The 27,679-nt window shown below is 45.8% G+C and overlaps 3 protein-coding genes across 5 annotated transcripts in view; 1 reads left to right on the forward strand and 2 right to left on the reverse strand.

The window, feature by feature from the left end:
* Nucleotides 1-897: 897 nt before the first annotated feature.
* On the reverse strand, nt 898-7,692 carry psmd11b (proteasome 26S subunit, non-ATPase 11b). Of its 2 annotated transcripts, none has more exons than XM_035612373.2 (13): nt 7,549-7,692; nt 6,323-6,424; nt 5,990-6,186; nt 4,957-5,014; nt 4,518-4,712; nt 3,628-3,772; nt 3,442-3,502; nt 2,981-3,043; nt 2,695-2,820; nt 2,396-2,431; nt 2,256-2,307; nt 2,010-2,152; nt 898-1,911 (listed from the first exon to the last, which is right to left on the reverse strand). In XM_035612373.2, exons 1-12 carry the CDS (start codon nt 7,637-7,639, stop codon nt 2,010-2,012), a joined length of 1,269 nt encoding a protein of 422 aa, XP_035468266.1. In that variant the 5' UTR covers nt 7,640-7,692; the 3' UTR covers nt 898-1,911. The 2 variants fall into 2 exon arrangements, with proteins under 2 accessions (XP_035468266.1, XP_035468265.1); XM_035612372.2 differs by having other exon boundaries at nt 898-1,916.
* Nucleotides 7,632-14,273, forward strand: cdk5r1b (cyclin-dependent kinase 5, regulatory subunit 1b (p35)). 2 transcript variants are annotated; one of them, XM_035612396.2, is made up of 4 exons: nt 7,632-7,711; nt 8,543-8,968; nt 10,259-11,416; nt 13,165-14,273. In XM_035612396.2, the coding sequence occupies exons 3-4, from the start codon at nt 10,512-10,514 to the stop codon at nt 13,220-13,222; spliced, it is 963 nt and encodes a 320-aa protein (XP_035468289.1). In that variant the 5' UTR covers nt 7,632-7,711; nt 8,543-8,968; nt 10,259-10,511; the 3' UTR covers nt 13,223-14,273. The 2 variants fall into 2 exon arrangements, with proteins under 2 accessions (XP_035468289.1, XP_035468290.1); XM_035612397.2 differs by lacking the exon at nt 13,165-14,273 and having other exon boundaries at nt 7,635-7,711; nt 10,259-11,420.
* Nucleotides 14,274-16,106: 1,833 nt separating this feature from the next.
* Nucleotides 16,107-27,679, reverse strand: part of myo1d (myosin 1D) — a 69,733-nt gene continuing 58,160 nt past the window's right edge. The window contains exon 22 of the mRNA XM_035612349.2: nt 16,107-19,107. Coding sequence (XP_035468242.1) covers nt 18,951-19,107 — 157 coding nt within the window. The 3' untranslated portion in view covers nt 16,107-18,950. The remainder of the gene's footprint in view (nt 19,108-27,679) is intronic.

The following is a 27,679-nucleotide window of genomic DNA, read 5'->3' on the forward strand; positions in this document are numbered from 1 at the left end:
ATTTCAACAACTTTGTCATGTGCAAATAAAGCAAATAAGTCAATTAGTAGAAACACCAGTAGACATTTAAATTATATATTATATATATACAGTATAGATATTATATCAATATTAATCAGCACCAAAAAGATTAGCTTAAGAAATCAAGCATGTGGACAGATAAAGCCAACAGTACCCTTATCATAATTCTATTGTCGTAATTCATTTCTAAAATGTAGCATGCGAATATAGTAATTGAAAAACATATTAAAGTATGAATAGGACATGCAAAGTAATCTCTTTATTTAAGATGACAAAAAGGACACAGTGAAAAGCTGTACATTTCTCAACAAGTATTGAAGGGCATCAAATCTAAAAGGTTTCTGTTTGACGATTGTAACTCCTTCTGCATTGACCTGACAGTTTGTCATCATCAGAAATCGATATGAATATAATGGTTTGAAAAAAAACTTGATTATGTCCTGATAAATGGGTTGTATTGTAGAAAAGCACCTGTTGATGCAATAGTCCACAGATGCTCGTGTGTCTCCGCTGACGATACACGGCCGAGCCAGAAGTGTTGTTTGGGGTAGATATCACACTTCTTATGAAAAAATTAAAAGACAATCCAAAGCCGTTATTCAAAACTCATTTAATGCCCTTTTAAGTGACGTTGTTTTCAAATCAGTGACAAATATAACAGGGGAAGAGACTTTGAAACTGAAAGTGTTAACATTTGTCTTCTTTTGGGCTAATTTTAAATATAATATCTGACTGCCTTGATAGCTTCCCTTTGGAAAACACAGTGTACATTTCCTGGGTCGGACCGTCTTTACAAACACTCCTGAACATCCCAGTTTTCTGCCAAATTGCCATAAGCACTTTTTTTGTTTTTTTGCAAGAGACAAGACAAAATCCTTAAAATACAAAATATTTATTTTTGAAAATGTCTTTATAAGAGGAAGAGAGAGAGAAAAAAAATCAAAACCATACAAATTGTTTGGTTACTAGCAGACCACACTAGTGCTAATAACTAACAATGGAGAATTACTCGCTCAGGGGGGAAAAAAAAGAAACTCAAGACACTCAAGAGGCGGTCTCCACCTCACCTCTGCCCTCCGATTTCATATCGCACCCAGACACTGAGGCAAAACAGAAAGCGCCGAAAAAAAGTGGCACTCGTGGTGAAATGGCATCCGGTCTGTTCTAGAAAGTCGCATTAAGCAGGAGGGGCAGACATGTGGCAACCATCTGATGTTCTTTACTTTACTTAACACAAAAGCAAAAAAAACAATATGTTTAATACATATCTGAAATACAGAGGGGGGACATAAGTGTTGGCATTGATATGATGAGGAGGAAGAAGGAAAAATAGGAGAGCTAGAGGGAGCTCTCTGACCAAAGAGCTCAGTATCCCAAGGAGAATCCCAAACCTTCCAAAAACATGACAGTGTGCTTCTGAAAGATGTGGACAGGAAGGAGGAAGCCTCATGTCTACGTACACTGGTTGGTAGCAGAGTCTGAGGCCACAGAGGTCAATGTTGCACCTTTGAGGTTGCAGTGGAGTCAACCTCAGAGCAGATATAAACATATATGTATTCTTAAACCTTTTTAATCTGTTTTTTTTTTGTAGTTTTTTTATTGTGGTTGTACAATATTCCCTGATGGCCTTGATTTGGCCGCTGAGTGTTATACAGAATCCTGAAGACATATCAAAATCAGGTAGGAGAGAAACAAAACAAACAAAACGAGAGAAAGTGATGAAATTGTCCATTGAGGGGGGAGGAGGGGGTTTGAAGGGGGAATCCTGTTTGTTGCAGGATGTGGAACCTTTCTGCTGCTGCTCTCTCTCTCTCTCATCCCCCCCTCCTTCTTAAAACGTTACACACTCCGATCAAACACACAGTTCCTCCATCGCACTGCCGTGGACATCTACTCTGAGGATGGAAAAGGAAATAACATGAAGCACATGAAATCCTTAGTCATTATCTTTAATCATCATTGTTATTATTATTATTATTTTTTTTTACCTATGTTAGCTTCTTGGCTTTGTTGTAAAGTGAGTCCACGACTTTGCTCATGTTCTGAATGGTTTCCAAGGCTGCGCCGTACGTTTTGTCCACCGGCGGCTCTTCAAATATGATCAACACGCCTTCTCCTTGGTCGAGGATTCCTGCAGCAGGGCCATGGAATATATATATCAACATTTTTGTGCTACCTGTTCAGTGCATATATTTTTGATGTTTGTTTGTATAAGGAAAGACTATTCCAATTACCGTGAAACTTTTTGTCCAGAATCATCTGTGATAATTTCCTCTCGACGTCGCCCTTTTGAAGAGAAGAAAAAATTTAAATACAAAAATACAAGACACTTTGACTGCTCAAGAAAAAGTGGGAGAGCTGGAAAGACACTTACCTTTGACAGTTTGATTAGACCCGATATATGTTCTATCTGAAAACAGATGGAGTAGATCAAAATGTGAATTTATACCGATACTCATGTCGGCCTCGAATTAGCTTGCGAGAAAAAATAATTTATAATAATATTAATAAACCCTCTATGCAAAAGTACATTGTGGGACAGAATACATTGTTACAGTGAGAAGATTCCATCGTGCAAAAAGTCTTGGGCACAATCTGTTCAGATGTAATCAGACCCTGGCGAGCGATGCAGCGAGGCTTTACTCTAAAACAACACAGTGGCTCATTCCTTACCTGTACTCTGGAAAACGGTTCAATGACTCGGATGAGGTTTTGTTCCAGCAGGTTGTCGTACAGCGTCGCCAGGTGAGTGTTGATAATCGGGTCGTCCCTCAGTTCTGCTTTGTACTCTGTTAGGGCCTGGAAGAAATTAACAAAACGATCAGATTTCAGATTGAGCAACACTTGGATACAAGTTCCCCCCCATTCAAACTAAAACAATGCTATATTATGTTATATCACTCGGCAGGCAAAAGGAGCAGCAGCTACAGGGAAAAACAGAACTAAATTTGATTCTTACCGTTTCAAAGTCTGCTAATGATCGGTTCTTACAGGCCTGGGCGACACATTTCAGTGCATCTGTCTAAACGGGTAAAGATGAAAAAGGAAAGTGTCAAAAAATAAAAAAGATTAATGAAAACATTTACCTGAACAAAATGGAGGTCTACTAAATATAGTGAAGGTCATTTTCTTTAAGAATGATCAATACAAACTGAAGCAACCATAACAAAATCCTGAAACACCGAACTCTGTAAAATCAAAGTGAACATCCAGTTGTATTTTGTTTTTAATACACACATTGTTTCCGCGAGTCTTCTGAAACAAAGCAAGAGCTTTAATTTAATTAACCTTAGTTCATATTTAATGTGTAGTAGGAGCAATATTCAGGCAAAAACAAAAACAACTGATGTCTGAGAAGAGTTGAAACATATCACAGATCACACATCACGCTGCCACGAGCAGAAAAACGTTGGTACTTGCCTGTCGCCCGGCGTGTCGCAAGCCCAGTTTACCACTGATCAGGGACTGAACCTCCTCTGGTCTGGAGGAGTGAAGAGACATAGAAATTAACAATCAAATATAAACATATTTGCTTAAGGTACATGATACATATAATGGCATTTTAAAAAATGTAATTATGTACATTGAGTTTTAAGCATGACTCACAATTTAAGTACAATTTTGCACAGTAGCATGTATTTGAGTGATGTGATGGCTCTGGGGTGGTCGATGGAGTCGTAGCCCTCGAAGGCCTCGAAGTAGTAGGAGTAGGCCGTCTTCCAGTCCTTCTCCTCTGCTGCGTGGATGATTCCTGCACCAGAGATAAACAACACATCAAGATAGTTAGTGTCTGCAGCCAAAACAACCGGTCTCCCAGGAATGTGACATGTCAACACAAACTATGTGACTGAAAAATGCCCCCAAAAAAGCCACGAATCAATAAGCCTGATACCGTCATATCTCATCTGTCTTCACAACGGCAAACAAACTGTAAGAGTTATGTGAGACAGTTATCAAAATTTAAAAAATGAGCAGAGTCACTGAAGGACTCATTACAATACTCATGTTTCAAGCAGTGACTTCAAAACAATTGTTGCTCAATGGATGATATGTTGTTGTTGATGTCTGATAGTTTGTGTGATGAAATAAATCTTTTAATAACCAATTTATGATATTCTGCACAGTTCAAGCGTGTCTGGCGCCACCCAATGGTAGATTCGGAGACAGACACTGTGGCAGACGACGGATCGTTTCAGTTTTTTCTACAAGCAAAAAAATGTGTGCGACCAGAATAATCAAAGACATGCTATAATCACATAAAAACTCACAATGTTGCTTTAATAAATGATTTTCTTCATCCTGCTAAGACTATAAATTACTTGTCACAGTAGCCTGATAAAGGGAACCCAAATTTTTTGGCTTTGCTCTTTATGGTCTAGCAATGACACAAGTGAGAACCACCTTGAGCTAGAGGTCGTTTCAGGGAACTGGAATTAAGTTACCCCTGTGAATTAAGTTTAACTTTGGTGGAATGAAAAATATCAAACACATCTGACCTGACTGCATGTCCAGCGCTGCCTGGAGCTTGGGGGGGCAGTAGATGGCGTTGGCGGTGGTCCTGGCTGATGTGAGAGCGGCGCGGGCCTTCGGCAGGTTACTGAGCGCGTGATACGTCTTGCTCTCAAGCAGCTGCACCTCGACCAGCAGAGCTTTGTCGTCCATCTTTTTCAGCTCCCCGAGCAACTGGGTGCCTGAGCGAGAGAGAACACGAACGAAGAGTTGATGTCTGGCACAACAACTGTTGAAATAACGATGTGCAACTCTTTGTAAACCGTAAGGGGATAAATTCAAGAATGGAAGATTAAAAGATATGTTTTCAAAATATTTTTCTTATTCTTTGTGGACTAAAAAAACATTTGAATGATATTCATGTTTGTTAAGTGCGGTGTGTCAACGCCTGCCATTGAATGTTGCCGCTTGTATGTCAGTACTCACCAAGAGCCAAGGCCTCCTGGTATCTTTTGGTGTCAAAATAGAGTGAGATCAGCCGTGTCTGAAAGAAAGGAGAGCGCTGTTAGACGCGCAGAGAGCAGCTGTGGTAGAGAGAAGCGGCAAGGATGTCAGTTATTAAAACAAATATATCAAAAGATAGGAATCTTAGCTCAGGATAATAAAACCCCAGTGAGGCTCTTTGTGTCAATATTCTTGCAAGTGTTAAACAACTAAATTTGTTCATTGATCCACTCAGAATATAAAGTACAGCCTCATGAGCATTGTAATTTTGTAATGTTCCTATCAAAAAGGATTTTATCACATTAAAGAGTCTTGAAACTATTCAACATGTGAAGCCTCAACGACAGCGTGTAATAGATGCATTTAACCTCTCTTGTTGTGGCTTTACTCTACTACTAACAAATTAGCTTTGTCGCATTTGTTAAGTTTATTGATTTGGTTTTGAGCCAGAGTAATATCACAGAGGCCGGCGGCGCATATCTACTGACAAACCAAACATGGCAATCTGACTGAAATCACGGCGTCTCCCGCTCCACGAGTCAGGTGTCAAGTGTGAAATGTGATCCTTCCCACAGCTGCTATGTTTATGGACAGCGCTTTTGGTTTTCACTATCATTAAACACCGGTGATGTTGTATGTCAGCAAGTGAGAGGACACAGATATCAGCTGTTGGTGGTGGTCGTTTCTATGGCAACTGGAAAATATTTGTCCAATTCAAGTATATTTCTGTCTGACCAGCAATCCATGTGTGAAATGTGCTGCACGTACACACAGTTTGTTGGCACGATTGCCAAAACAATGTAATCAAACTCCTCATTAGCAACTCGTCAAAAGAGGCTCTAAACTCCATCTATATTAAATGTTATAGTTATGAAGTACATGATTTAGTGCTGATGTTTTTTTGGTGAGGCCTGCCAACATTGCTGGTACAGTAATCCACGCATGTCGTGGATTAAGTTTCATTTAGTCGGTGTGCGCGCTTTACGCCGCAAAAGATCATACTGATCCCGCTCACCTCCAGGGCCTGCCGTAGGAAGGTCCTCTTCTCGGCCTTGGCCCAGTCGATGCATTCGAGACACAGCTCAACCTCCTGCCCCGTCGCCGCCTCCATGTCGAGGAAGAGGTCCAGCAGAGAGCGGACCAGCCGGGCCGCCTTGGCCTTGCTGATGGAAATCAGGAAAGGCCTCACAAATTTCAGCAGACCCCCGAGTTCTGGAGAAGACAGTCCACAAAAACAAAAACAAATATGATTGTGACAGAACATAATTACATCACGCCTACCACTCCAGGCTCGGCCGCAAAAGAAATTTAACGTCTTTAAAAACCTTTCAAGAGTTTTAAACATTACCTGCAGCCTGTCCCGTCTTGGCCAGGAGCGTCCCCAGCTCCAGGATGCTCTGTTCTTTAACCCTGACGGCCTCCTCATCGTTCTCCTGGACATCTCTCCTCACTGTTAAACAGAGGCAACAGCTTAACACGAGATCGCCCATTCATTCATTTATTCTTTTACATCCCAACATGGCGCAACCTGGGAGATATTCAAGAACCACAGTGAGACAATTCTGGTCAACTGAGTTTGGAAACCATGATTATTATTTTTAATGTCACATCATCTGTCATCATATTGATGAATATTAAACTAAAACACCACTTACAACTACTGTTGCAAAATAAATCAATAATTATTTTCCTCTCATTATGTTGTAGTAGTAAGAACGTCATTCAAACTTGATCAAAAACCAAAACAATTCATAAGGAAGTTGAACACAGAGAAGCAGCTTGTCTTAACATTTGTGAGGTCAGACTGGGTCAGTGTTGGGTTTTTTAATTTAAATGACTTGATGACAAAACGCTTTTGGAATAACTGAGCAACACATGACATGACAATAATCGTCTTTATCTCTGATGAAAACGCACGAGTGTTTGGTCACAGCAGTCCGGACAGTTGACAGCTAACGGGCTGGTGTGACAAGGCACTTTCAGGACACCGCTGGCTGTGGTTAGTGTGACAGGATGTCCGCACTGGACAGACTCGCGAGTGTCTATCCGCTCGTGTGTGCCCACGACCACAGCCGCAGAGGACAACTCACGAACTACTCAATACACGTCCCGGCGACTGTGCCGATAATAACACGGGTTAGGGGCTCTTGACAACAAGCTAACGACGTTAGCCGCAAACAGTGCTCATGCTAACGTGGTTGTTTTAATCGAAGCTAACCGCGGTTAGCTCGACATGGGTGGCCGGTGACGCGACGCCACAAGGAGCGAAACCACGCGGACAAAAACAAAGAACATTAAAGACAAACTACTGCACATTTCACGCCCAGGCCTGAAGTTAGCAACGTTGCTAACGAGCTAGATAGCTAGCTAGCTGGCTGGCTAACACCCACTAGCAATTGCCGTTGCCCACCGTGCAGCAGTGAGTCAGCACGGCACACCGCCGGCTCCTGCTACTCACCGCCGCTAAGCTAGCTAGCTAGCTAGCAACGTTATTCCCCCTCCGCTACAAAACACCGGCCGGGAAAATTCACGAATGCCCGGTAGTGTCTCCAGTATCGCCGGCCGAACACCCACCTATAGAGTGGAGAATGTCAATGGAGGCGTTGCGGTCCGTGCTAATGAGAGACTGCGCTCTCTGGAACTCGACCACTGCTGCAGCCGCCATCTTCCTTATTCATCGGCTGCCCGAACGAAAGCGACGTGTGAGGACCACGTATATGACGTCAGTGTGCGACGGGTAGGGGGGATTTCAAAGGCTTCTGGGAAATGTAGTTTTTTCTCAAAGGAGTCGTCAAATCGTATATTATTGTAGTAGCTATTGTATTGATCATGTTTAATGTATGCAGGACTATTTAGGTTCATCTTGGCTTGAAATATTAAACCTAATATCAGATAATTACATTAAATATGAATTTCCATCCACCGAATCTATAGGTAATACCTGGGATGACAACAAAATAACATATAATTTGTTTAATAGCATCTAATTAGACAACTTCATGCTGTTTATTGTCACATCAGCACATTCAGTTGAATGATAAATACAAAATTCGCCAATTCAAAAAAAAATTATATGTTTTAATGAAATATCTATGTTATAGGAAAAATCATGTGATAGAACTCAGAATAACTGATGATTTGAAAATTATAATACAAAACCCTTTTGTAGTTTTGTGACTATGTGGTCAAGGGAAAAATCCCCATCATGTTTTTAATGGATGATATCAAACATTAAATAAAACAAACGAATTTCCCATATAAAACCATAACTTATAAATGAGCCTGCACAGGTAAAGTCCCACTGCAGGACCCTATGGATATTACAGACTGGTTCAGATCAAATTAAAAGACAAAACATTAATTTAAATATGGACAATTCAGTGATGCAAATGTCATAGGCCTATATGGTTTTTTTTCTTCCTATACCGACTCACTTGGAGACGATGCAGTGTCTCATGTTATAGGTTGGTGGTGCCATGAAGAAAAAAACATCCTCCGGGTTCACTGGGTTCACTTTACATGATCGGCCGCTGGTGTGTGTGTGTGTGTGTGTGTGTATTGTCTATAGGTGGAGTTGTTTCCCCATGCAGCAGAGGCAGCACCGCGCACCGAGCGCAGAGTGGCGCCCCACCACCACCACCACCACCACCGCCGCCTTTGCGTCAACCATCCTCAACTGCACAACATCAGCCCTCGCTCGCAGCATCCGCATCTCACGGCCAGGGGAGGACCAGGAGCACATCCTCATCTCAGCATCCATTCCACAACTGCCCACCACCGTCTGCGCACCGCCTACACCAGGCGTGCTCCTCGTTCACCGCTTGCTGTTGTGGGTTTTTTTTTTTTGGGTGGGGGGGTTTGTGTGTGGATTATTCCCCTTGTTGCATTTCTATCCTCCGAGATGGTTTCATGTTTTAATCGCGTTATATAAGGAGAAACGGGATCGAGACGAGGAGGAGCATCATCCTTATTTCCTCATCAGGCTGGATATCTGGTAAGTTCGCTCTGATTCCGGGACACGTCCGTGCAGAAAGCTGCAGTACAATGTAGGTTGCGCACATTATTTTTTCGTGGATTTTATGTTTGAAAACAGGCGATGCGCAGCTGCATCCGATTCTTTTTTTTTGCGGGGGGGGGGGATGGAAAAGAATCGGAATGTGAATGTCACACAACCGCAATTACCCCGACATAAGGTGAAATGGTGACGGATGCAAAGGGAAGGATGAGGATTTGTCTTCCTCATTTCCAAAGCCACCGCCTAGAACACGGCCCAGCGTTCTCATTTCGACGCAGACGCTCAGCTTCAGCACCACGGAGAGCACCCGGTGTGCTCCGCTGCTCCTCATCACCGCCACACACACACACAAGAAGACCCATAAATCCTCCAACCCTCCCTCCAGTGTTGCCACATTCACAGCCCACTGTTTCGGAATGTCCTCCAGCTAATCGTCCGGTTGATAACAGGGTGATGGAATGAACGGATCCTATGCGCAAAGAGTCGGAGTCTCTCCGGAGCTGCAGCGAGGAGGACAAATCTGTGTCGTGCAAAAGAAAGATCTTCAATTACCTCACTGTGTTTTTCTCTAAATTATCTCCCTCTTCTAGTTTTAATGGAGGTAACAATCCTGTGACCTTGGCTTTGTGCTTTAAATATCACGAGTGTTTTACATCACACCCCGGCGCGACCTTCACCTGATGTGATGGTGTTTACGTTCCAAGTCTTCCATTTTGGTGCGAGGCTTCATGGCGCATGGCTCAGTGCGACTCGTCGGCCATTGCCCATGAAATATGGATCACTCGCTATAATAATAAAAAAAAAGGCTCGTGCATTTATCACATAGGATCCGTTTTCGATCACATATGGAGCAAATGTTCCTTTGATGGGCCATATTATTATGATTTCCCATGTTTGTGCTGCAGATGAATAAAAACCTGCAGTGAAGCGTCAGACTGGAATGTTTTCACAGTGAAGATGATTAGCAGCTTATTACATGTGCAGCAAAAGGGAGGATGGGGATGGGGGGGGGGTCTATAGTGTTTGAATTAATTAGTAGCCTATGATCCAGGCTATAGGCTGATCCATTCCCTCACTAAGTCAAATCAATACTGCTAATGAGCCCGAGGTTCTGTCAGATGAACCGTGTTCATGGGCCATAACTGTGATATCATCTGATGGAAGAGGAATAATTCCAGGCCTCATATCAGGTCGAGTTTTTTTCTTTCTGAGTTGAATTGACCCTTCACCAATTATTTTCTGATTATTGATTCTTTTTTCTGTTTCCAGCAGTGGCCATCTGGAGGCGCAGACAAAGAGCTGAGCACAGACTGTTTCTGCGGAGGAGATCGTTATCCCCTCAGAGAGCAGTTCACTGGACAATCTCCTCCGAGGCTTTGGATGCCCAGCGGCCGCCTGTAGCCCCGGGAACCCCCCACTCTCCCAGAAGCGCTGAAGCTTTGAGACCCCTCAGGTTCTCCTCTGGCAGACGCTCTCTTGACCCAGTGCGGCTGAAGCCCCTGGACACCTCCCCGCAGTCACCATGGGAACCGTGCTGTCTCTGTCCCCCAGCTACCGAAAGGCGGCCCTCTTCGAGGATGGGCCGGCCACGGTGGGCCACTACACGGCCGTCCAGAACAGCAAGAACGCCAAGGACAAGAACCTGAAGCGCCACTCGCTCATCAACGTGCTCCCTTGGAAGCGCATCGTGGCGGTGTCGGCCAAGAAGAAGGGCTCCAAGAAGGTGCAGCCCAACGGCAACTACCAGAACAATGTCACCCAGCTGAACAATGAGAACCTGAAGAAGTCGCAGTCCTGTGCCAACCTGGCCACCTTCACCCAGGACCAGAGCACTCCGGCCCTCACCAAGGGCTCCAACAACCCGGTGTCGTCTGTCAAGAAGGCCCCGCTGACCAACTCCAACGTGGCCCCCGGGACCCCGAAGAGAGTGATCGTGCAGGCCTCCACCAGCGAGCTGCTGCGCTGCCTCGGGGAGTTCCTGTGCCGGCGTTGTTACCGGCTGAAGCACCTGTCCCCCACCGACCCGGTGCTGTGGCTGCGCAGCGTGGACCGCTCCCTGCTGCTGCAGGGCTGGCAGGACCAGGGCTTCATCACGCCCGCCAACGTGGTCTTCGTCTACATGCTGTGCCGCGACGTGGTCTCCTCCGAGGTGGCCACGGAGCACGAGCTGCAGGCCGTGCTGCTCACCTGCCTCTACCTGTCCTACTCCTACATGGGCAACGAGATCTCCTACCCGCTCAAGCCCTTCCTGGTGGAGAGCTCCAAGGAGACCTTCTGGGACCGCTGCCTCTCCATCATCAACCTGATGAGCGCCAAGATGCTGCAGATCAACTCCGACCCGCACTACTTCACTCAGGTGTTCGCCGACCTGAAGAACGAGAGCCAGAAAGAGGAGGAGAGGAGCCGCCTGCTCATCGGCCTGGACCGGTGAGGGGATGCTGGGGGCGGGCGGGCGGGCAAGGCGGGGGCGGGCGGGTCAGGGGAGGCGGGGCATATTCCAGTCTGGCATTTTGACAAAGATCATTTGCGACGCGATTTATCTATTATTGTCAAAACCGCAGAGGAACTCGGCTAATCTGGAAACATTTGACATTTATAACAACTTTGTATCTCGTAAGATTTTTGACACAAATGTTTGCGTTGTGCTCGAGGGATGACAGTCGCAGGGGGGCCACTGCGAACGGGGGCGGAGGGTTTGAAAAACGACGACGCTCTCGTTTGTCGGGGCCAAATTCTATTTTCAAAGGATGGATTTTCTGTAAAACCTGCGAATGGAAGCTTCTTTTTTGTTTGGCAATGATATATAAAGATTAACAAAAAAAAAATGCCAGACTTGACAGATATATATCTCTACTTAAAAAACAAAAAGACAAAAAAAAGACAAAAAAACATTAGAGAGAGAAGGAAGCGTTCATCTACAGCACTGAATGTGGACATGGACGGAGGCTTCCGCCGCCTGCCGGTGACCTTCTGACGGTTGCGATGTGCACTGCCTACACTGCAGCAGGGGGAGGGCCATCGCCTCACTGGCTTCCTTCACGCATCACGGATGAACCGGCGTCACCCCCGGCGCTTTTGGAGCGCACGTCCCCGCGACATTCGCACGGATACGATGGAGACTTTGTGCTGCAAGGTGCATCATCTGGCCACCTGAGGAAAAGAACAGCAGGGACCATCGATGCCGGATTCCTTATTTTGTGTGTGTGTGTGTGGGGGGGTGGGGGGGTTTGATTTGTGGCTCTGCGGCAGGAGCACGTTTTACGGGAACCAAGGGGCCGACTGGAGGGACGATGAGCAAAAACGTTGCATTGTGGGACTTTTGATAAACAAAGACAAGGACCACGAGGACGTGTGGCCAATTGTTGTGCGTTCAAAAAGACCTTCTTTATTTTCATCTAGAAAAAAAAAATAATACCAACCAGTTAATGGATGTTTGGCTCCTCAGAGGGGTTACGCCTTCGGAGGCTTATTTATTGCTTTTCTGGAACAAGTTTTCTTTGATTTTCTTTTTTCTTTTTCACTTAGATATGTAATGTTTTGCACGTGTGCCATGCGATTTTACGGAGTTTCCTCTGGGAGAGCAGGGGCGATTATTACTTTCCTCGTTTCTACTCGATTCCTAAAAACCAACTGCATCTGCATTAGAGAATGCCGTGAAACCAAGTGACACTAGTTTATTTAGCTATATGCTTGCTAAAATAGGCTATTTGTTTACCGGGGGGGTGGGAAAAGATTCTTTTTGTACCTTTTTTGTCGATAGGTTGTGTCGCAACCACTTTGGAATGATGTTTGATTTTGTGTGCTTATGATTCAGCATAGAAAATGTTATAAAAAAAACAGTGCCATATCTTGAGAAGATTCTGAGAAAACTGTGCTGGTGGTGAACGACGGGGGTTTGGATTTCTTCATCCGCTAACAACAACTTATTACTGACACCTAATTTATTGCCACGTACGTATTTATTTATTTAGGCACATCTAATGTAAAAAGAAAGGTCACGACCTTGAGAGACTTTGAAAAGGGAATGACGGGGGGAGTGGGAGGGGGGGGGGGGTTGCTGGTGAAGAAGGTGCGCTCATCTTTGGTGGGAATGAAGATTGATCTGGTTTATGCAAATGAATGTCACAGGGATTTTATCAGTGAATATCTCATTTTTTTTTAAAAAAACCTCTTAGATCAAAACCAACGTCGAATCTGACCATCGCCAAAGTGACATCATCACGGACGCCTTGACATCACTGACCCCCCCCCCCCCCCTTTGTTTTTGTTGACTCGAGAAAAAAATGCCCCCGAGAACATCCTTCTCGTTCGTCCTGCACATATCAGACGGAGAAAAGCGCCCACGAGCGACCTCACCGCCGGCTGTCCATCACCGCTGCACCGTAGGGGGGGAACTACATCCGCCTGCGTCACGAACAACATCTCGTCCTCGATCAGAGAGGGACCAGAGAGCACGCAGGCCAACTGAGACGTGTGGCGCTTCACTTTTCAACACGGGAGAAGGTTCAGTCCTCTGTTACTCCCACTTGAAGGTCGTCGAGCTGCGGCTCCTCGCCGTCCCCGCGACCACCGCAGGAGAAGCTACAAGGAGCAATGTATTTAATGGTTTCCACGTCACATCTTAACATGCATACACACATATATATATATATATATATATACAGTATATATAGAAATAAGTAAGTAAACTTCTTTCCTTTTGCGCTGTTCTGAAAATCCATCCTAAAAAGCAAAAAAAGAAAGAAAGACTGGACAGGTGGTGGCAAGGAACGGTCTCAGACGAGACATGTTGTTAAATGCTGCGGCAAGAAAAGACGCAGGGCATTTGGGGGTAAAGGGCCTCAGGCTGAGACCCCTGACTCGTTCATCCCTCTCTTACGTCCACTTTGCCCCCGGACTCACTTGAAATGTGCCATTTTTTTCTCACCCTCCCCCCCGCCCCCTTATCTCACTTTGCATCATTGAGTAGTTGTTTGAGAAAAATACTTTCAGAAGCTGATAGAAGATGACAAAAAAAAAAAGAGAGAGAGACTCAAGTGATAGTTAAAGGTTTCTGTCAAAATTCTTTTTTCTGTATCTCGTTGCGTACTTTGTAGATAAAGAGAAAAAAAACTGAAACGGTTGTTAAAAACTTCAAGGAGGGGGGCATTCGATGGCTCAGTGTGTGTGTGTGTGTGTGTGTGTGTGTGTGTGTGAAAGGCATCGTTTTCTTTGTACAGACGAATGTGTGACACCGACCACACTGGTACCGGGACATTGGTTTGGGGGGGGGGGGGGGGGGGGGGGGGGGGGGGGGGGGGGGGGGGGGGGGGGTCAATGAAAACATTTTCCTTTTTTCATCTTTTTTTTGGAAAAAGACAAAAAAGCCGTTGCTGTAATTGAAACTTTTTTTCAGTTAGTTTCTGCTTATGTTAATTTATTTTTGTACTGTGATGGAAAAATAAAATGCACTGATCGTTCAAGGCCGTCACTTGTCCTTTTTTAAAAGAAAACACAGAGGGCACATCTGTTGGCCTCTGACAGCCACTGGAGGTTGACAGTGAACTTTGAGGGAATCCAACTCGCAACCCTCTGGTCACAACTCTGCGTCTGCCTGCCGTGGATCAAGTCCGATGAGTTAGATCTGTAAATACAACTTTTTCTATAACCACAGGGTTGGTACGTTGAGCCTGAACCTCCAAATGTCCTTGAGCGTTTAACACAGAACTTGTCCAGACATACAGAAGGAAGTGGATGAACTATGTAGATTGAAGGACCATCATCATAAATCCAGTAACTCTATGTGGCAACGAGTCCCAACCTTTTTGTCTGAAATACCTCGGCAGCCTTGTGGGATGAGGTCAAGGGCCCGGAGTATATCTTGTGGAGTGGGGGGGGGGATCACTATCCGCTACTCCACATGTACTAAGAAGCCTCCCACAGATTGGTTTGGGTCATTTCACTCCTTGCGTGTCACTCCGCTGCCCATTAATTCACATTATTTAAGCACCAGGTCAGTGGGTCCAGTCTTAGTCACTGGAGAGGGTCGTGCTTCAGCCGGTGGATTATAAGCCCCTCCCCCCGATGACTTAGCTAGTGGTGGATGACAGTGGCGTCGTCATGCCGACTGCAGGGGTTTTTAGGCGTCTCCACGAAACAGCCGTCGGCGGGCGGATTAACGCGGCGCTCCACCCAGATATCATCACATCACACATGAGCAACACGACAACAAGACAATGACGAGATCACATCGCGATACTGAAGCATTTGGATTTATTGATAAAAATGATGAATGAAATATATATATTTTTTCCATTATGGATCACCGTGGAATGCATAATCTGCATTTGCATAGAAATAGTATTACAACAGTTCCCTTTAGACTTGGTCTGGCTATTACAGTATATTGTAAGGTACGTCATAGTGGAAATATTACACAGATATTCAAAACTTAACATTAGATTTAGGCACATAAGGAACAACTGGTGCGGTGCGTACATATACGGATTTCGCTTAAAGCCACGGAATAATTTATAGAAATGAGGGAAAAAAACGGGGATTTTGGAAATCTTTGGCCAACGTGGCACGTCTGGAAGGAAAACAGGGAAAGCTGAAGGGGATGTGCATGTTGAGATCTACGTGTGGAGGGAGAACAGTGACGGGAGGAACACGATGGCACAAGTCACCCAGTGTCAACTTTCATATTTTTGAAATTCCTTCAAGCCCAAGCATTTATAGTTCTGGTTCAATAATCTTTTGTCTGCTTTGTCTCATTTCTCCTCTCAGGTGTTTGTTTCGTGTGTTTGCTGCTGCTGCATCATATTCCTTTTGTTTGACTTGTCTCGTTTTGCTCGTGGACTTTCCATTTTTTCCATTTGTCCATTTCAACGCCTGCTGGGCACAGGGAAAAAAACCACAACAACAATCAAAAACAAAGTAGGGAAAACCTTCAGCGCCCTGCGGGACGGTACAGTCAGGAGCCGAGCGATCTGACAGGGGGGGGGGGGGGGGGGCCGGGAAGTGGAAAAGAGGCGTGAAGGCCGAGCGAGGCTTTGTTCACCCCCCCCCCCCCCCCCCCCCCCCCCCCCCCCCCCCCCCCCCCCCCCCCCCCCCCCCCCCCCCCCCCCCCCCCCCCCCCCCCCCCCCCCCCCCCCTCGCCTGAAGAAAGCAAAGAGAGAAGCGCTGGAGTGAGAAGTGACACGGAATCCATCCTAATGATGAGCAGCGAGGAGGAGGAGGAGGAGGAGGAGGAGGAGCCCCGTGGCTGAGGGGCAACACAACTGTTACAGTCTCAGACTGCAAGACCGCCTCTGTGTCACTTCCTTTACCCAAACCATCCCACAGACAGCCACGTTCTGCGCCAAACAGGACGAGGTCGTCCCCACAGAGCTGCGAGAGGTAGAGAGCAGACATTCGCTTCTGCGAAGGGCTCCGGGCACTCGCCAGCTAATTGAGACAAGCGACCCCCGTCTCGGACAAAACACTCCGGCCCAGTGGGTGACCTCGCCGCGATCAAGTCTCCCTTCCTGTCGCGCCTCTTCAACTGGGCCGGACAGAACCCTGGTCTGTCGCCCTTCACTCGGTCTGGACACGGAGACATGGACGCGTCCGCAGGCAGAGAGGTGACACATGACCTTCATGTTCTCGAACAGAGGCCTGAATTAACACCGCCATCCAGGAGCCTTCGACCAATGTCGCATGAGCGTCACTGAGCGGATGGAGTTCGCCCAGTTCAAACTGTCCATGAAGGCACCGAGTACCTTCTCGTCCACTTTGGCTTTAAAGCTGAGACTCAAAAGTTAAAATTTGTGATCTGAGAAACAGAAAACGATCACAACCACTGGATCCATTTCAGGAGCTTTCAGTCCCATCAGGTGACCTTCATCAGCACGTGGAGTTTGGCCGTTTGTCATGTAATTGGAGGAAGCTACGTTAGCTTATTAGCATCACCATCAACCTGAATTTAACCTCCACTGGGATTTTGTGTTCTCACTTCCCGGTGTCACCATGGTAATGTGAACATCTGCATTACCATGACAACTGGGCAAACTCCATTTAGTGATGAATCTCATGTAAAATGCCCGCCAGCTCCGGAACCGCTACTGAATGGTCCGACCCGCTGTTTTCCAAGGTCACGAAATTAACCTTTAGCCTCGCGATAATTTGGTTGGTTATCGAGCAGCAAAAACATGTTTACAGTACTTGACAAAATGAACAACAGAAATCCTTTTTATGCCTAACGTAATGAATTTGTGGATATTAATATTAAACGCACAGAATGAAGCGTCTTCATCTCGTGTGCTTCTGTGCTGCCACATATTTTTGCATATTGTAACGAGCTCACGCTTCGTCTACGAACGAATGAAAAGTAGAGGGAAATCTTTCAACGCCGCCGGTCATTGCTGAAGCGCTGGTGACGTCATTTGGTCGAGGACCACGTTCTCCCGACGGTCCGGCATTCACACGGACAAAAGAGGTCTTTCCCATCGAGGGACGGGGGGCGGTACAGTAAAGTAAAGTAAAGCAGGACGGCGGTGTGATCACAGTCGGTCCTCACTCCTCCTCTGTGGCCTCTGGCCCGACGCCCGGCCTCCGAGCCAAAGAGGAGCAGACAGACACACACACACACACACACACACACACACACACACACGGGCACACACACGGGCACACACACACACACACACACACACACACACACACACACACACACACACACACACACACACACACGGGCACACACACGGGCACACACACACACGGGCACACACAAGGGCACACACACGGGCACACACACACACACACACACACACACACTCTCTGTATCCCAGATGAAGGGGATTTTGAGGACCACTACAAGGCATTAACACAGAGACGGCAAACGAGACGAAGTCCCGGGAGTTCACGTTACTGGCCTGCAACACTCTGTTGCTACGCTAAATGTTTTCAGTTTTTTACATTTCAGGAGAATATGAACCTAAATATTTGCCTTCTACAAGTGTCGGTGCACCGGACGCAGTATAGCTGCTGTGCAAACACGTACTGTTTTTGAGATCAGTGTTTTTTTCCAACTTTTTTTTTTGGAATATTATAAAAGTACAGATATTAGCAGTAAATATTATAAGACGCAGGATTTTAAATTAACAGGTTATTTTTTTTTTTTGCACTTGGTATGTCGCGGGTTTGCGATGTTTTGCGGATATGATCAACACATCCTCACTCAACACGCCGTCACGGACAATAACTCGAACAGTGAGTCGCTTGTTCCCACGTGTGATTGTACACACTCAGTGAACAAACAGTGGGAGTTACAGTTCCTTCCGTTAACCACCGAGGAGCCGGGCGGGTCTTCAGTTACGTTCATTAACATTATTATTCCTTAGAATAAAACCACAATTCGGGTTTTAAAGAAATTAAACAAAAAAAAACACGGTCATTCATATCATCTTCATTTCTTTTTAGGGTTGCAGGGATTATTCCTTCCTGCAGAACCTTTGCAACATCGGCGGTTCTGCATAATCTCTTCTCACCTTGACTCATAATAATCAATCCACCATGAGCTAAATATTGCACAAAGCAAATCATTTTAAATTTGAATTCTGAACAGAAAGAGCAACACGTGGGTGGATTATCTCGTAGTGCATATTTAAAAACAAACAAAAAAAACCCTGTTTAGCTCAAAGCGTTTTGAACGCAGGCTGATTCTACACTTGCTTTTCATTGAGACATTGCGTAGAAATCTATAAGACAGGTCAAATTTGGCATGTGAGGATTCCATCATCCCCCCTCGAATCCACCTACAGAGCCGCGGATCGCACAATGTCACATTATCAGCAGTTCTGCAAAAAAACAAAATACAAGGGAAGTGAATCAGAAGTGAATCATCATCATCATCATCATCATCGTCGTCATCATCATCATCCCGGCCTGGTTCTGAGATCAGCTGTCACCGCGTCATTCATTTTCCCGCTCGGCCCGCGTCTTAGTTGCCGGGAACCGCCAGGATGTAGCCGGAGCGGCTCTTGGTGAAATCCGGCTGTGACTGGTTGATCTTGGGTTCGACCACGATCGTGCACTTCCTCCCGTTCATGCTGCACTGGATGGGACTGGCGACGTTCACCTGCAGCTTCCTCTTCTCACTGCGGACAGAGAAGAGGACAGATTGGAGGAGGATGAAGAAGAAGAAGAAGAAGAAGAAGAAGAAGAAGCAGGAGCGAGATTGAACGAACGTTAAAAAAAAAAGAAGGTATAATCTCGGTCTATTAATAATAATCTTAGCGGATGACGAGCGCAGCTCCCCCTCGGTGAATTCACGTGACGTTCAGTCCCGGCTTCATTCACAAGATTAATATATGCAGATCCATTAGTGACCTGTGTGTGTGTGTGTGTGTGTGTGTGTGTGTGTGAGAGAAAGTGTGAAAGGGTCATAAATCATACTCACTCTCCCACGCAGCCTCATAATCTCACAAAAGTCCCATTATTCTTTACCTCACACGGTAATACTGAGCTGTACACACTCTTACATGTCACACACCGAGGCCCGGGGGTCATAAATCACACCTCAACACACACACACACAAACAATTAGATTTTTTGCAGGGTAATTGTTGGAATGAAATCTACTGCGCAAGAAAATTATACTATGAAAGAAAGAATAACTTTGTGAATAACAGCCTATGTGCAGGATTAAGATGCAGCCTGTCCTGAATATTTCCCCCGTGCAGGAGAAAGTGTGTGTGTGTGTGTGTGTGTTAACACACAGACTAAAGAAATGAAGATGAATTACAGGTTGGTTGCCGTTGAAGGAATGATACATATGGCGTCAGCCGGGGCCGGAGCGCAGCGGCGGATTGGCTATTAGTGCCCCGTCACATCCAGTTAGAGCCGTTTCTGGGTTGAACGGCCGCTCTGCTTCATTTGCACTTAAACAGGATCGATGGCGGGAATCAGGGCGAGAGGGAAGGAAACCACGAGAGAGAAATGTAACATAATGTAAACGGGGACGACTGTGGTGATCGAGAGGAAGACGTGGTGTATAAGAGGAGAGGAGAGACACACACACACACACACACACACACACACACACACACACACACACACACACACACACACACACACACACACACACACACACACACACACACACACACACACACACACACACACCTCACAGTCAAGTGATCGCTGTGACACACTTCCCATTATCTTCATCTTCATCTTCATCATGATCATCATCATCTAATCACTGCTGAAGTCACACAACACCGCCGATCCGCGTCCTCAAACCTGGGACAGAAGTCGGGGAAAGCTACAACGCCGACTCGTTGCGCAACAGCAACAACAGTAAGAGTCATAAACAACGAGCGAGAAGCTTTGGCTGCCCACGGCCAAACGCCTCCGCAGTCAGCGAGTGTGTGAGTGTGTGTGTGTGTGTGTGTGCAGATCTGTATCACGGCGAGAAGCTCAGGGTAGCGCTGATGGTGGTTTCCATGGCAACCACCCCGTGAACCAAACTCCCCCATCTGTCATGGCTGCCAGCCAGACAACAGTACCGTTCGTGTGTGTGTGTGTGTTTGTGTGCGTGTGTGTGTGTTACGTCTCCCGTCTCACTGCGCGTCAAGAGCGAACAGACACAGAAATACACTCACACATAAATACAGTAAAAAGAAATTGGACCGAGAGCTCGTCCACCTACGCCTGCACCCATTGGACGGTAGCAGCTGTCGATCCCGCAGTATCCACCGCCCTAATGCATACGGTGTTTTATCGTCTATTTGACTGTAAATGGACCAAAAATTTAGAAAATGAACATCGGTTTCTGTTTTGAAGAAGACTTGAAACTAGAGACTGAACCATTAACTCACCGACGTTACAAACTCAAGGGAGAAGTCGAGTTACTGTCTCACAGACTTCTATAGAAACAACCAGTGGAGTCGCCCCCTGCTGGCGAGCAGAGATAATACAGGTTTTCAGGCACTTGGCTTTCTCATTCACACACACACACACACACACACACACACACACACACACACACACACACACACACACACACACACACACACACACACACACACACACACACACACACACACACACACACACACACACACACACACACCGAACCTCTCTGTTCCTACACCGCCCTCGTTTGCCTGTGAAAAAATAAAATCCTCTGGCGTTCCGACAAAATCCTAGAGAACACGACATCTCTGAATGGAACAACGCGACGAGTGGAGTCTTAAGGTCGCTGCCTGGCCTCTCCCCATCAGCAGCTGGACCGAGCCCTGGGGGCAGACTAAGTCCTTCACTGGAAAATCAATTCTTTCCTTCCCCCTTCCCCCACTTCCCAGTCCCCTTGGTGTGTGTGTGTGTGTGTGTGTGTGTGTGTGTGTGTGTGTGTGTGTGTGTGTGTGTGTGTCTTTGCCCTTCATGCCATGCGAGTCCAAGGTCACCTGCTCCAAAAAGTGCATGCTCTTTCTCTGGAGGACAGCAGGGGCGAGAGGGTGACCAGGGCCGGATGAGAGTTGAGGGCAAACTCTTGGTTGAGAGTTTGAGAGCGGTGACAAGTGAAAGAAGAGGGAGTGTGTGATGAATATGAGGTGACGGCGCTGAAAGGCATTGGCGTGTGAGAAAAGGTGTGGCGGAATGAGAACGAAGGGCGGGAAGAAGAAGGAAGGAAAAAAGAAGCGGGGGACGACGAGCGGGGCTATTTTTGGGGCCGGAGGAGCCAGGATTACCTCCAGCCTGTGAGTCATCCCTCCATCAGGGTACCTGGCTCTGCCCCAAGCCCTCGGCTGCTGAAAGATACATGAGCGCTGCAGGTGAGGAGGAGGAGGAGGAGGAGGACGAGGAGGAAGGGAGCCAAAGACCTCTTTGTGATTAACAAGAACTGACACCAGCTCCGGAAGCAGCTCATACATTTCAAACCAACTCATTCCTGCTCGTGTGACATCGCTAAATCCCCGGGCCGTGACTGAGGAGGGAGAGCGACGGAGCGACATGTCGTCACGGCGACGTGGATTCATTCAGCTTCGCTCTTTTCGAACGAGCACAAACAAGCTCCTTCCTCCGCCTTGTGATCCTTTTTTTTATTCTTAGCATAATCCCGTTGAATGGAGGAGACGAGATGTAGGAGGAGGCAAATATTCGCATCTGTGGGAAGTGATGAGACGTGGTTAAAGAAATGAGCCGGCGCGTTTGTAGGAAAACAAAGAATCTGTCAATGCATGTGCATGTGCGCACGCACGCACGCACGCGCACACACACACACACACACAAAAACAGTTACACACACCTACGGAAGCAGGAGATGAGCGCATGCTGTCGGAGACTCAGTGCTGATCTCCTCCTCTCACACAGATCTGACCAGGTGATGCCACTTTACTTCTATTTATTTATCTTTTGAACTCATTCATATTTCAGTTTGTGAGCCCACACTCAGACCAAGGGGGGGAAATGTAGCGGGAAGCACACGTCTGTACTGTACGTGTGTGTGTGTGTCTGTGTGTGTGTGTGTGTGTGTGTGTGTGTGTGTGTCTGTGTGTGTGTGTCTGTGTGTGTGTGTGTGTGTGTGTGTGTGTGTGTGTGTGTGTGTGTACGTCAGGCTCCATCTTGGCAGGAACCACATGAGGCCTCCGTGAGAATTTTCCTGAAACGCCGCAACTTTGGTAACGGAGCATCTTCACAAGCGGCGTTCATGAAGCTGTGAGAGTATATGGATATCTCCTCTCTCGTCTCATTTCGACTTCCCCTCCCTCAGCCGTTCTCTCTTCCTCTTGCTACAGACAAAAGAACGGGAGAGTTTACCAAGTAGGTCATTTAAAAAAAACAAAACTAAACGAAAAAAACGCGAAAATGCACTGGCAGCAAAAACCGGTATTGATTCAAATGTGTATTGAGGGGAAGGGACGACGAAAGGACGGAGCGAGAGGGAGGTCAGTCGATGGTGGACACGGAGACGTGGAGTTCGGAGGTGAAGCTCACATCAAAGTCGAGCATCCGTTCTGCTCCGGGCCTCTGCAGGAGGCGGACAAAGAGGACGGAGGCGATTGGCTGCGGAGGAGAAGAAAAAAGCGGCCGACGGATTATGATCCATGTAAGGAGACGCGTCTGCACGTTAATATGGCGAGAACATGTCTCCAGAACTCCCCCGAGGCGAGTTGCTGGAGTTTGATCACATATGAAGAGAAAACACCGCCGTCAATACGCCGAGCGAGTATTTCTCTCTCTTTCTTTGTGCACAGTAAGCGAGATCTGGGAGATCTGCAGAGGAGGAACAGAGGCGCGCCCCCGAGGCCCCCCCCCCCCCCCGGAAGTGTCTGGAATAAAAAGATCTTTTTCTGAAACCATAAATATTTCATGCAGTTATTTCCCAGTCCTCTGGTTCTGGTTGGAAAAAACTCCGAGTGTGATTCAGCAGCTGCTGTGTTGTCGGATGAATCACAGTATCACAGTCTTCAAAGTTTCTTCTCTCCTCCTTCAGCGCTTTGGGTACATGAAAAGCGCTTTATAAATCAAATATATTATTATTATTATCCTCCCTACATGTCAGAACATACAATGTATTCAACTTTGACCAGTGGTCATTATACTGTAAATGCAGTTTTTTCCTGCAATTTCTATTACTAGACTTCCTTAAAAATCAAGGTAACTTGCAAGAGAGACAGATAAGATAAGATAAAAAAAAAAGATAAGCAGAATAAATAGAAAATTAATTCAGCAGGCGCCTGGTGAAAGATCATGTGACCCCACTGTCGTCATGTAGTATCAACTCACAACCGGCCAGGTTGATAGTTTCATAGGTGTTTGTAATGATTGTGTGTTTGTGGGAGCGTGTACGTCACTGAGCCCACGACTCCCACCCTGCACCTGCACAACCCAGAAGTCCTCGCGACAACCCGCCGAAGGGAGAACGGAGGACGGGAGCGGACGACGACGTGTGCTCCGACCACCGGTGGGTTCGTCCACGTGGCATCTGGAGATGACGCTCTCTCCTTATTCCCTGAGGGCGGCGGGCGAACGACACTCATCAATAACTGCAAGCTGTCCTCGGGAGGGGGGGGGGGGGGGGGGCGCTCCTCTCCGCTCCACGTCTCGGGGATCAGCGGGACACGAAACAGAAACCGGAAATGTACAAAAGCAGGGGCCCACGTCTCGGGGGAGGGGAAACTGTCGCTGCTCCACAGATGGTGGAGGGCCGACGCACGCGGCAGAGCCATGAGGGCCACACAGCGGGAGGGTTAAACAAGTGTGTGTGTGTGTCCCCGTGTGTGTGTGTGTGTGTGTGTGTGTGTGTGTGTGTGAACTCTTTGTTCCGGGACAAACCTCACTCACAGGTCAGGACTCTCAGGACTCAGGTCTGAATGGAGTTGGCTTTAAAACCACATTAGGGGATAAATCAATGATCTGGGACGCGGCGAGACAAAAGACAGAGAGACGAGGCGAGCCTCGATTAGTTCGCTCATTACGGAGGGCAGAGCGCTCACTTCCCCGGCGTCCGCGCCTCCAATTCTGTTCATTAAAGGCCGATCGATGTGTCAACCAAAGGCTCGTCAATCCTCATGGACAATTCAGTGGCGGGAAGGTCGAGGAGTTTTTAGACTCTTAGATCGAGTCAAAACGGCTTGATGGAAATTAAGGCCGCTGAAGCTCTTTACCCTCAACAACCCAGGAGTGTCACAGCTACAGAGCTACAGTATGAACAGTTCAATCAATCAATCAATCAATCAATAAAACAACGTTTCATACAGGTGAGTGCAGTTCAATTGACTGATGAGCGGAAAAAACGCCCGCAATATATATATATATATTTTTTTTTTTACAAATGCTGACAAAAGTAAAAAGTAAATAAAAAAACAAAAAGATAAATAATAAAAAAAATAATAATACAAAAAATAGAAGAAAAAGTCAATAAAAGTAAATAAAACAGTGAAATTAAAGACCAGTAAAAAATAATAAATTTACAACATAGAAGCTATAAAATAAGTGAATGAAATAAAGTGTCGTCTGTAAACTTTAGTCATTGTGGACATTTTTAAAAAGTATGCAGTCTTAAAAAACTCTACTGTACTCTTACTGTTACTCTACTATACTGTATACATACATATATACATACGTGTTACATATCCCCTGTTTTTGCTACACTGCTGTCAAATGTATATACACACTTTCTCCAGGTGAGTGGTTGTTGAAAGATTAATTTTTTAACTATTAATCACCTTGCCTGCCTCAGACTGTGAAATAAATTAATTAATTAAGTTTCTATTTTGTAGCTATGCCCAAAACACACAGTGAAGAAATTGCAGAGGATTTCAGTCAGGAAGTCGACAGATTAGTGTAATTTATGGAGTAAGACATGAATGAATCATGTCACATAATAAACATTTTCAAATGAGACTTGAGGTTTAAAGAGACTTAACGTAAACTGTGCCTTTAAAGTCAAACGTAATCGTTTCTGAACCGACATAGATGTTTTAATATTTCCTAGATCAAAGCCATTTGTATAAAAGCATGTCTTTGTACGAGCAGCCTCGGGTCAGGAAAGTTGATTTACTCGGGGGCTGGATGTTACATCAAGAAGGAGCAGAAATGAATGGATGAAAAGGAAAAGCTCCCGGCGGCGTGAGGTGGAACAACAAAGAGGATGGAGGTGTGATGAAGGAGTGATGTGAAGGAGATTAAAGTGAAGAGAGGGGAAGGGACCGGGAGGCGAAAGAAGGAGGGGCGGAAAATTAAAACGTGTTGATGAAAAGACGTTAGGTGGGAAGATTAATGGCAGGTGGGGAATGAGGAGAGGAGGAGAGGGCCGGAGCTGAACGAAGGAAAAGGGGGAGGAGGTGAAGGAGTCAGAGGAGGGAGGAGAGAGAGAGAGAGAGAGAGAGAGAGAGAGAGAGAGAGAGAGAGAGAGAGAGAGAGAGAGAGAGGTGTGACGCCGATCATAATTGGCCTGACAGTGTGGCGGAGATGGTGTGGGGCTGTTGCTGGGCGGATCATGTGTGTTTGGGGACGGGGGGGACGGGGGGACGGGGGGACGGGGGGACGGGGGGATTATGGGGCAAATGTAGAGGTCAATGAAGAGATGGAGTCAATAAATTATCAAGGCTCCTGCTCCCTTAACTGTACAGCACTTAACTGATGCTTCCACCCGCAGTGACAGAAAGGTGCTGGAGTACAGTAAGTGCATATATAAATATATATACTGTATATAGTATATATAATATATATATATATATATATATACACTCCGGTATGAGAGTGAGGCTCCTGTGGGAATACAGAGGCAGCTACTCAACTGGTGAGTGGCCAAGTGGCAGATTAAATTTAGCCCCGCAGCAACAGATTCACATCTATATGTGTGCATGTACAGTTTATATGTCCTTTACCATTTCGACCATGATATATGAATATACATATATATATATATATATATATATAAACTCAGTACAGAGGTTAATCTGGAAATTTAAAAAAGGTGACATAAGTTATGCACGTGCATCATTGTTCATCTGAGAGAATCAATTAATTAAATTAATTCATATTTACTATATTTAATACAGTATAAAATAGTCAGTATGGCCTGATACACATGCAGGTTTTTGCATTGCCCCTATGATGCTTTTCATTTCTATTATTATTGATTCCTTTCTCAGCATTAAAAAAAAAAAATCTATTAATTTCTTAAAAATTAAACTAGAGAAACTTGTAAATCAGGATTTCTTTGAGCCCATGGTGACGTCTTCAATCAAAACTGCTTCTCATAAAGAGTTTGACAATTAATCATCAAATAAAACTGATTGAAATAGTTGATGATGGAAACAGCCGAGTCATTATTCGTTTGGGCATCAATTCACCCAAAAAAATGTGATGCTCGATACTCCAGTCAACTATTATTTAAACTCGTGCCAGTGTTTCAAAATGAAATCATGTCATGATGATGTATCATTACTGAGGTCAACGCCTTGGAGACCGGCTCGATGAAGTGTGTTTGTGGTTGGAGGAACATTCAGGGGCTGCAGAGGGAAAGTAGGTCACGCTCAACGCACACACACACACACACACACACACACACACACACACACACACACACACACACACACACACACACACACACACACACACACTGCCCCCCCCCCCCCCCCCCCCCCCCCCCCCCCCCTCCCCCCATTCCCCCCAGGCTGCAGGGAGCAGGACTCCACACTGGCCGACATAACAATGACCGTGTGAGTGAGTGTGCGTCTATAAGTCTATAACTTTCACGCGTGCGGGAGAATTTTATGAACTCATATGCAATTAGATTTCGCAAATCAGAAGTTATACGCCGACTATGCAGATAGATTTATTATCCCATTTTTTGGTGACTCAACGGAGGACGGCACAAAGAAAAGGACTCTCTCCTAAACTATAGCAAACACAATGCCTGGTTTTTGATACCAAGCAACATTTGAAGCCAAATTTCTTCAATTTGAAATATTGTCTAAACACAAGAAACTGTGTTAAAACAATTTGTGTAAATAAAAATGGTCCAAAATATTAGTTTAAAACAGGAACAGTCTCAATTAAAGTGTGGAGGCGTTTCTTTTTGGCCTCGGGACCAATCTTGCATCTGCGCATGAAAATATTTTGGGATGTGCATGATGCAAATACCATTTTGAAAAATTATGGATATCTTGATTTCAATATAAGACGCCTGAAGTAAGAAAAACACGTAAAGGT

This window comes from Scophthalmus maximus, chromosome 16, assembly GCF_022379125.1.
Source record: "Scophthalmus maximus strain ysfricsl-2021 chromosome 16, ASM2237912v1, whole genome shotgun sequence".
Classification (NCBI taxonomy): domain Eukaryota; kingdom Metazoa; phylum Chordata; class Actinopteri; order Pleuronectiformes; family Scophthalmidae; genus Scophthalmus; species Scophthalmus maximus.

Excerpts from the sequence above, each read along its gene's own strand:
- cdk5r1b (XM_035612396.2), top strand. The coding sequence starts at position 10,512 with ATGGGAACCGTGCTGTCTCTGTCCCCCAGCTACCGAAAGGCGGCCCTC. Across the intron at positions 11,417-13,164 it reads CTGCTCATCGGCCTGGACCG|ATCAAAACCAACGTCGAATC; the intron begins GTGAGGGGATGC and ends AAAACCTCTTAG.
- psmd11b (XM_035612373.2), bottom strand. The coding sequence starts at position 7,639 with ATGGCGGCTGCAGCAGTGGTCGAGTTCCAGAGAGCGCAGTCTCTCATT. Across the intron at positions 6,425-7,548 it reads TGACATTCTCCACTCTATAG|TGAGGAGAGATGTCCAGGAG; the intron begins GTGGGTGTTCGG and ends TCTGTTTAACAG. Across the intron at positions 2,153-2,255 it reads TCTGGACAAAAAGTTTCACG|GAATCCTCGACCAAGGAGAA; the intron begins GTAATTGGAATA and ends GCCCTGCTGCAG.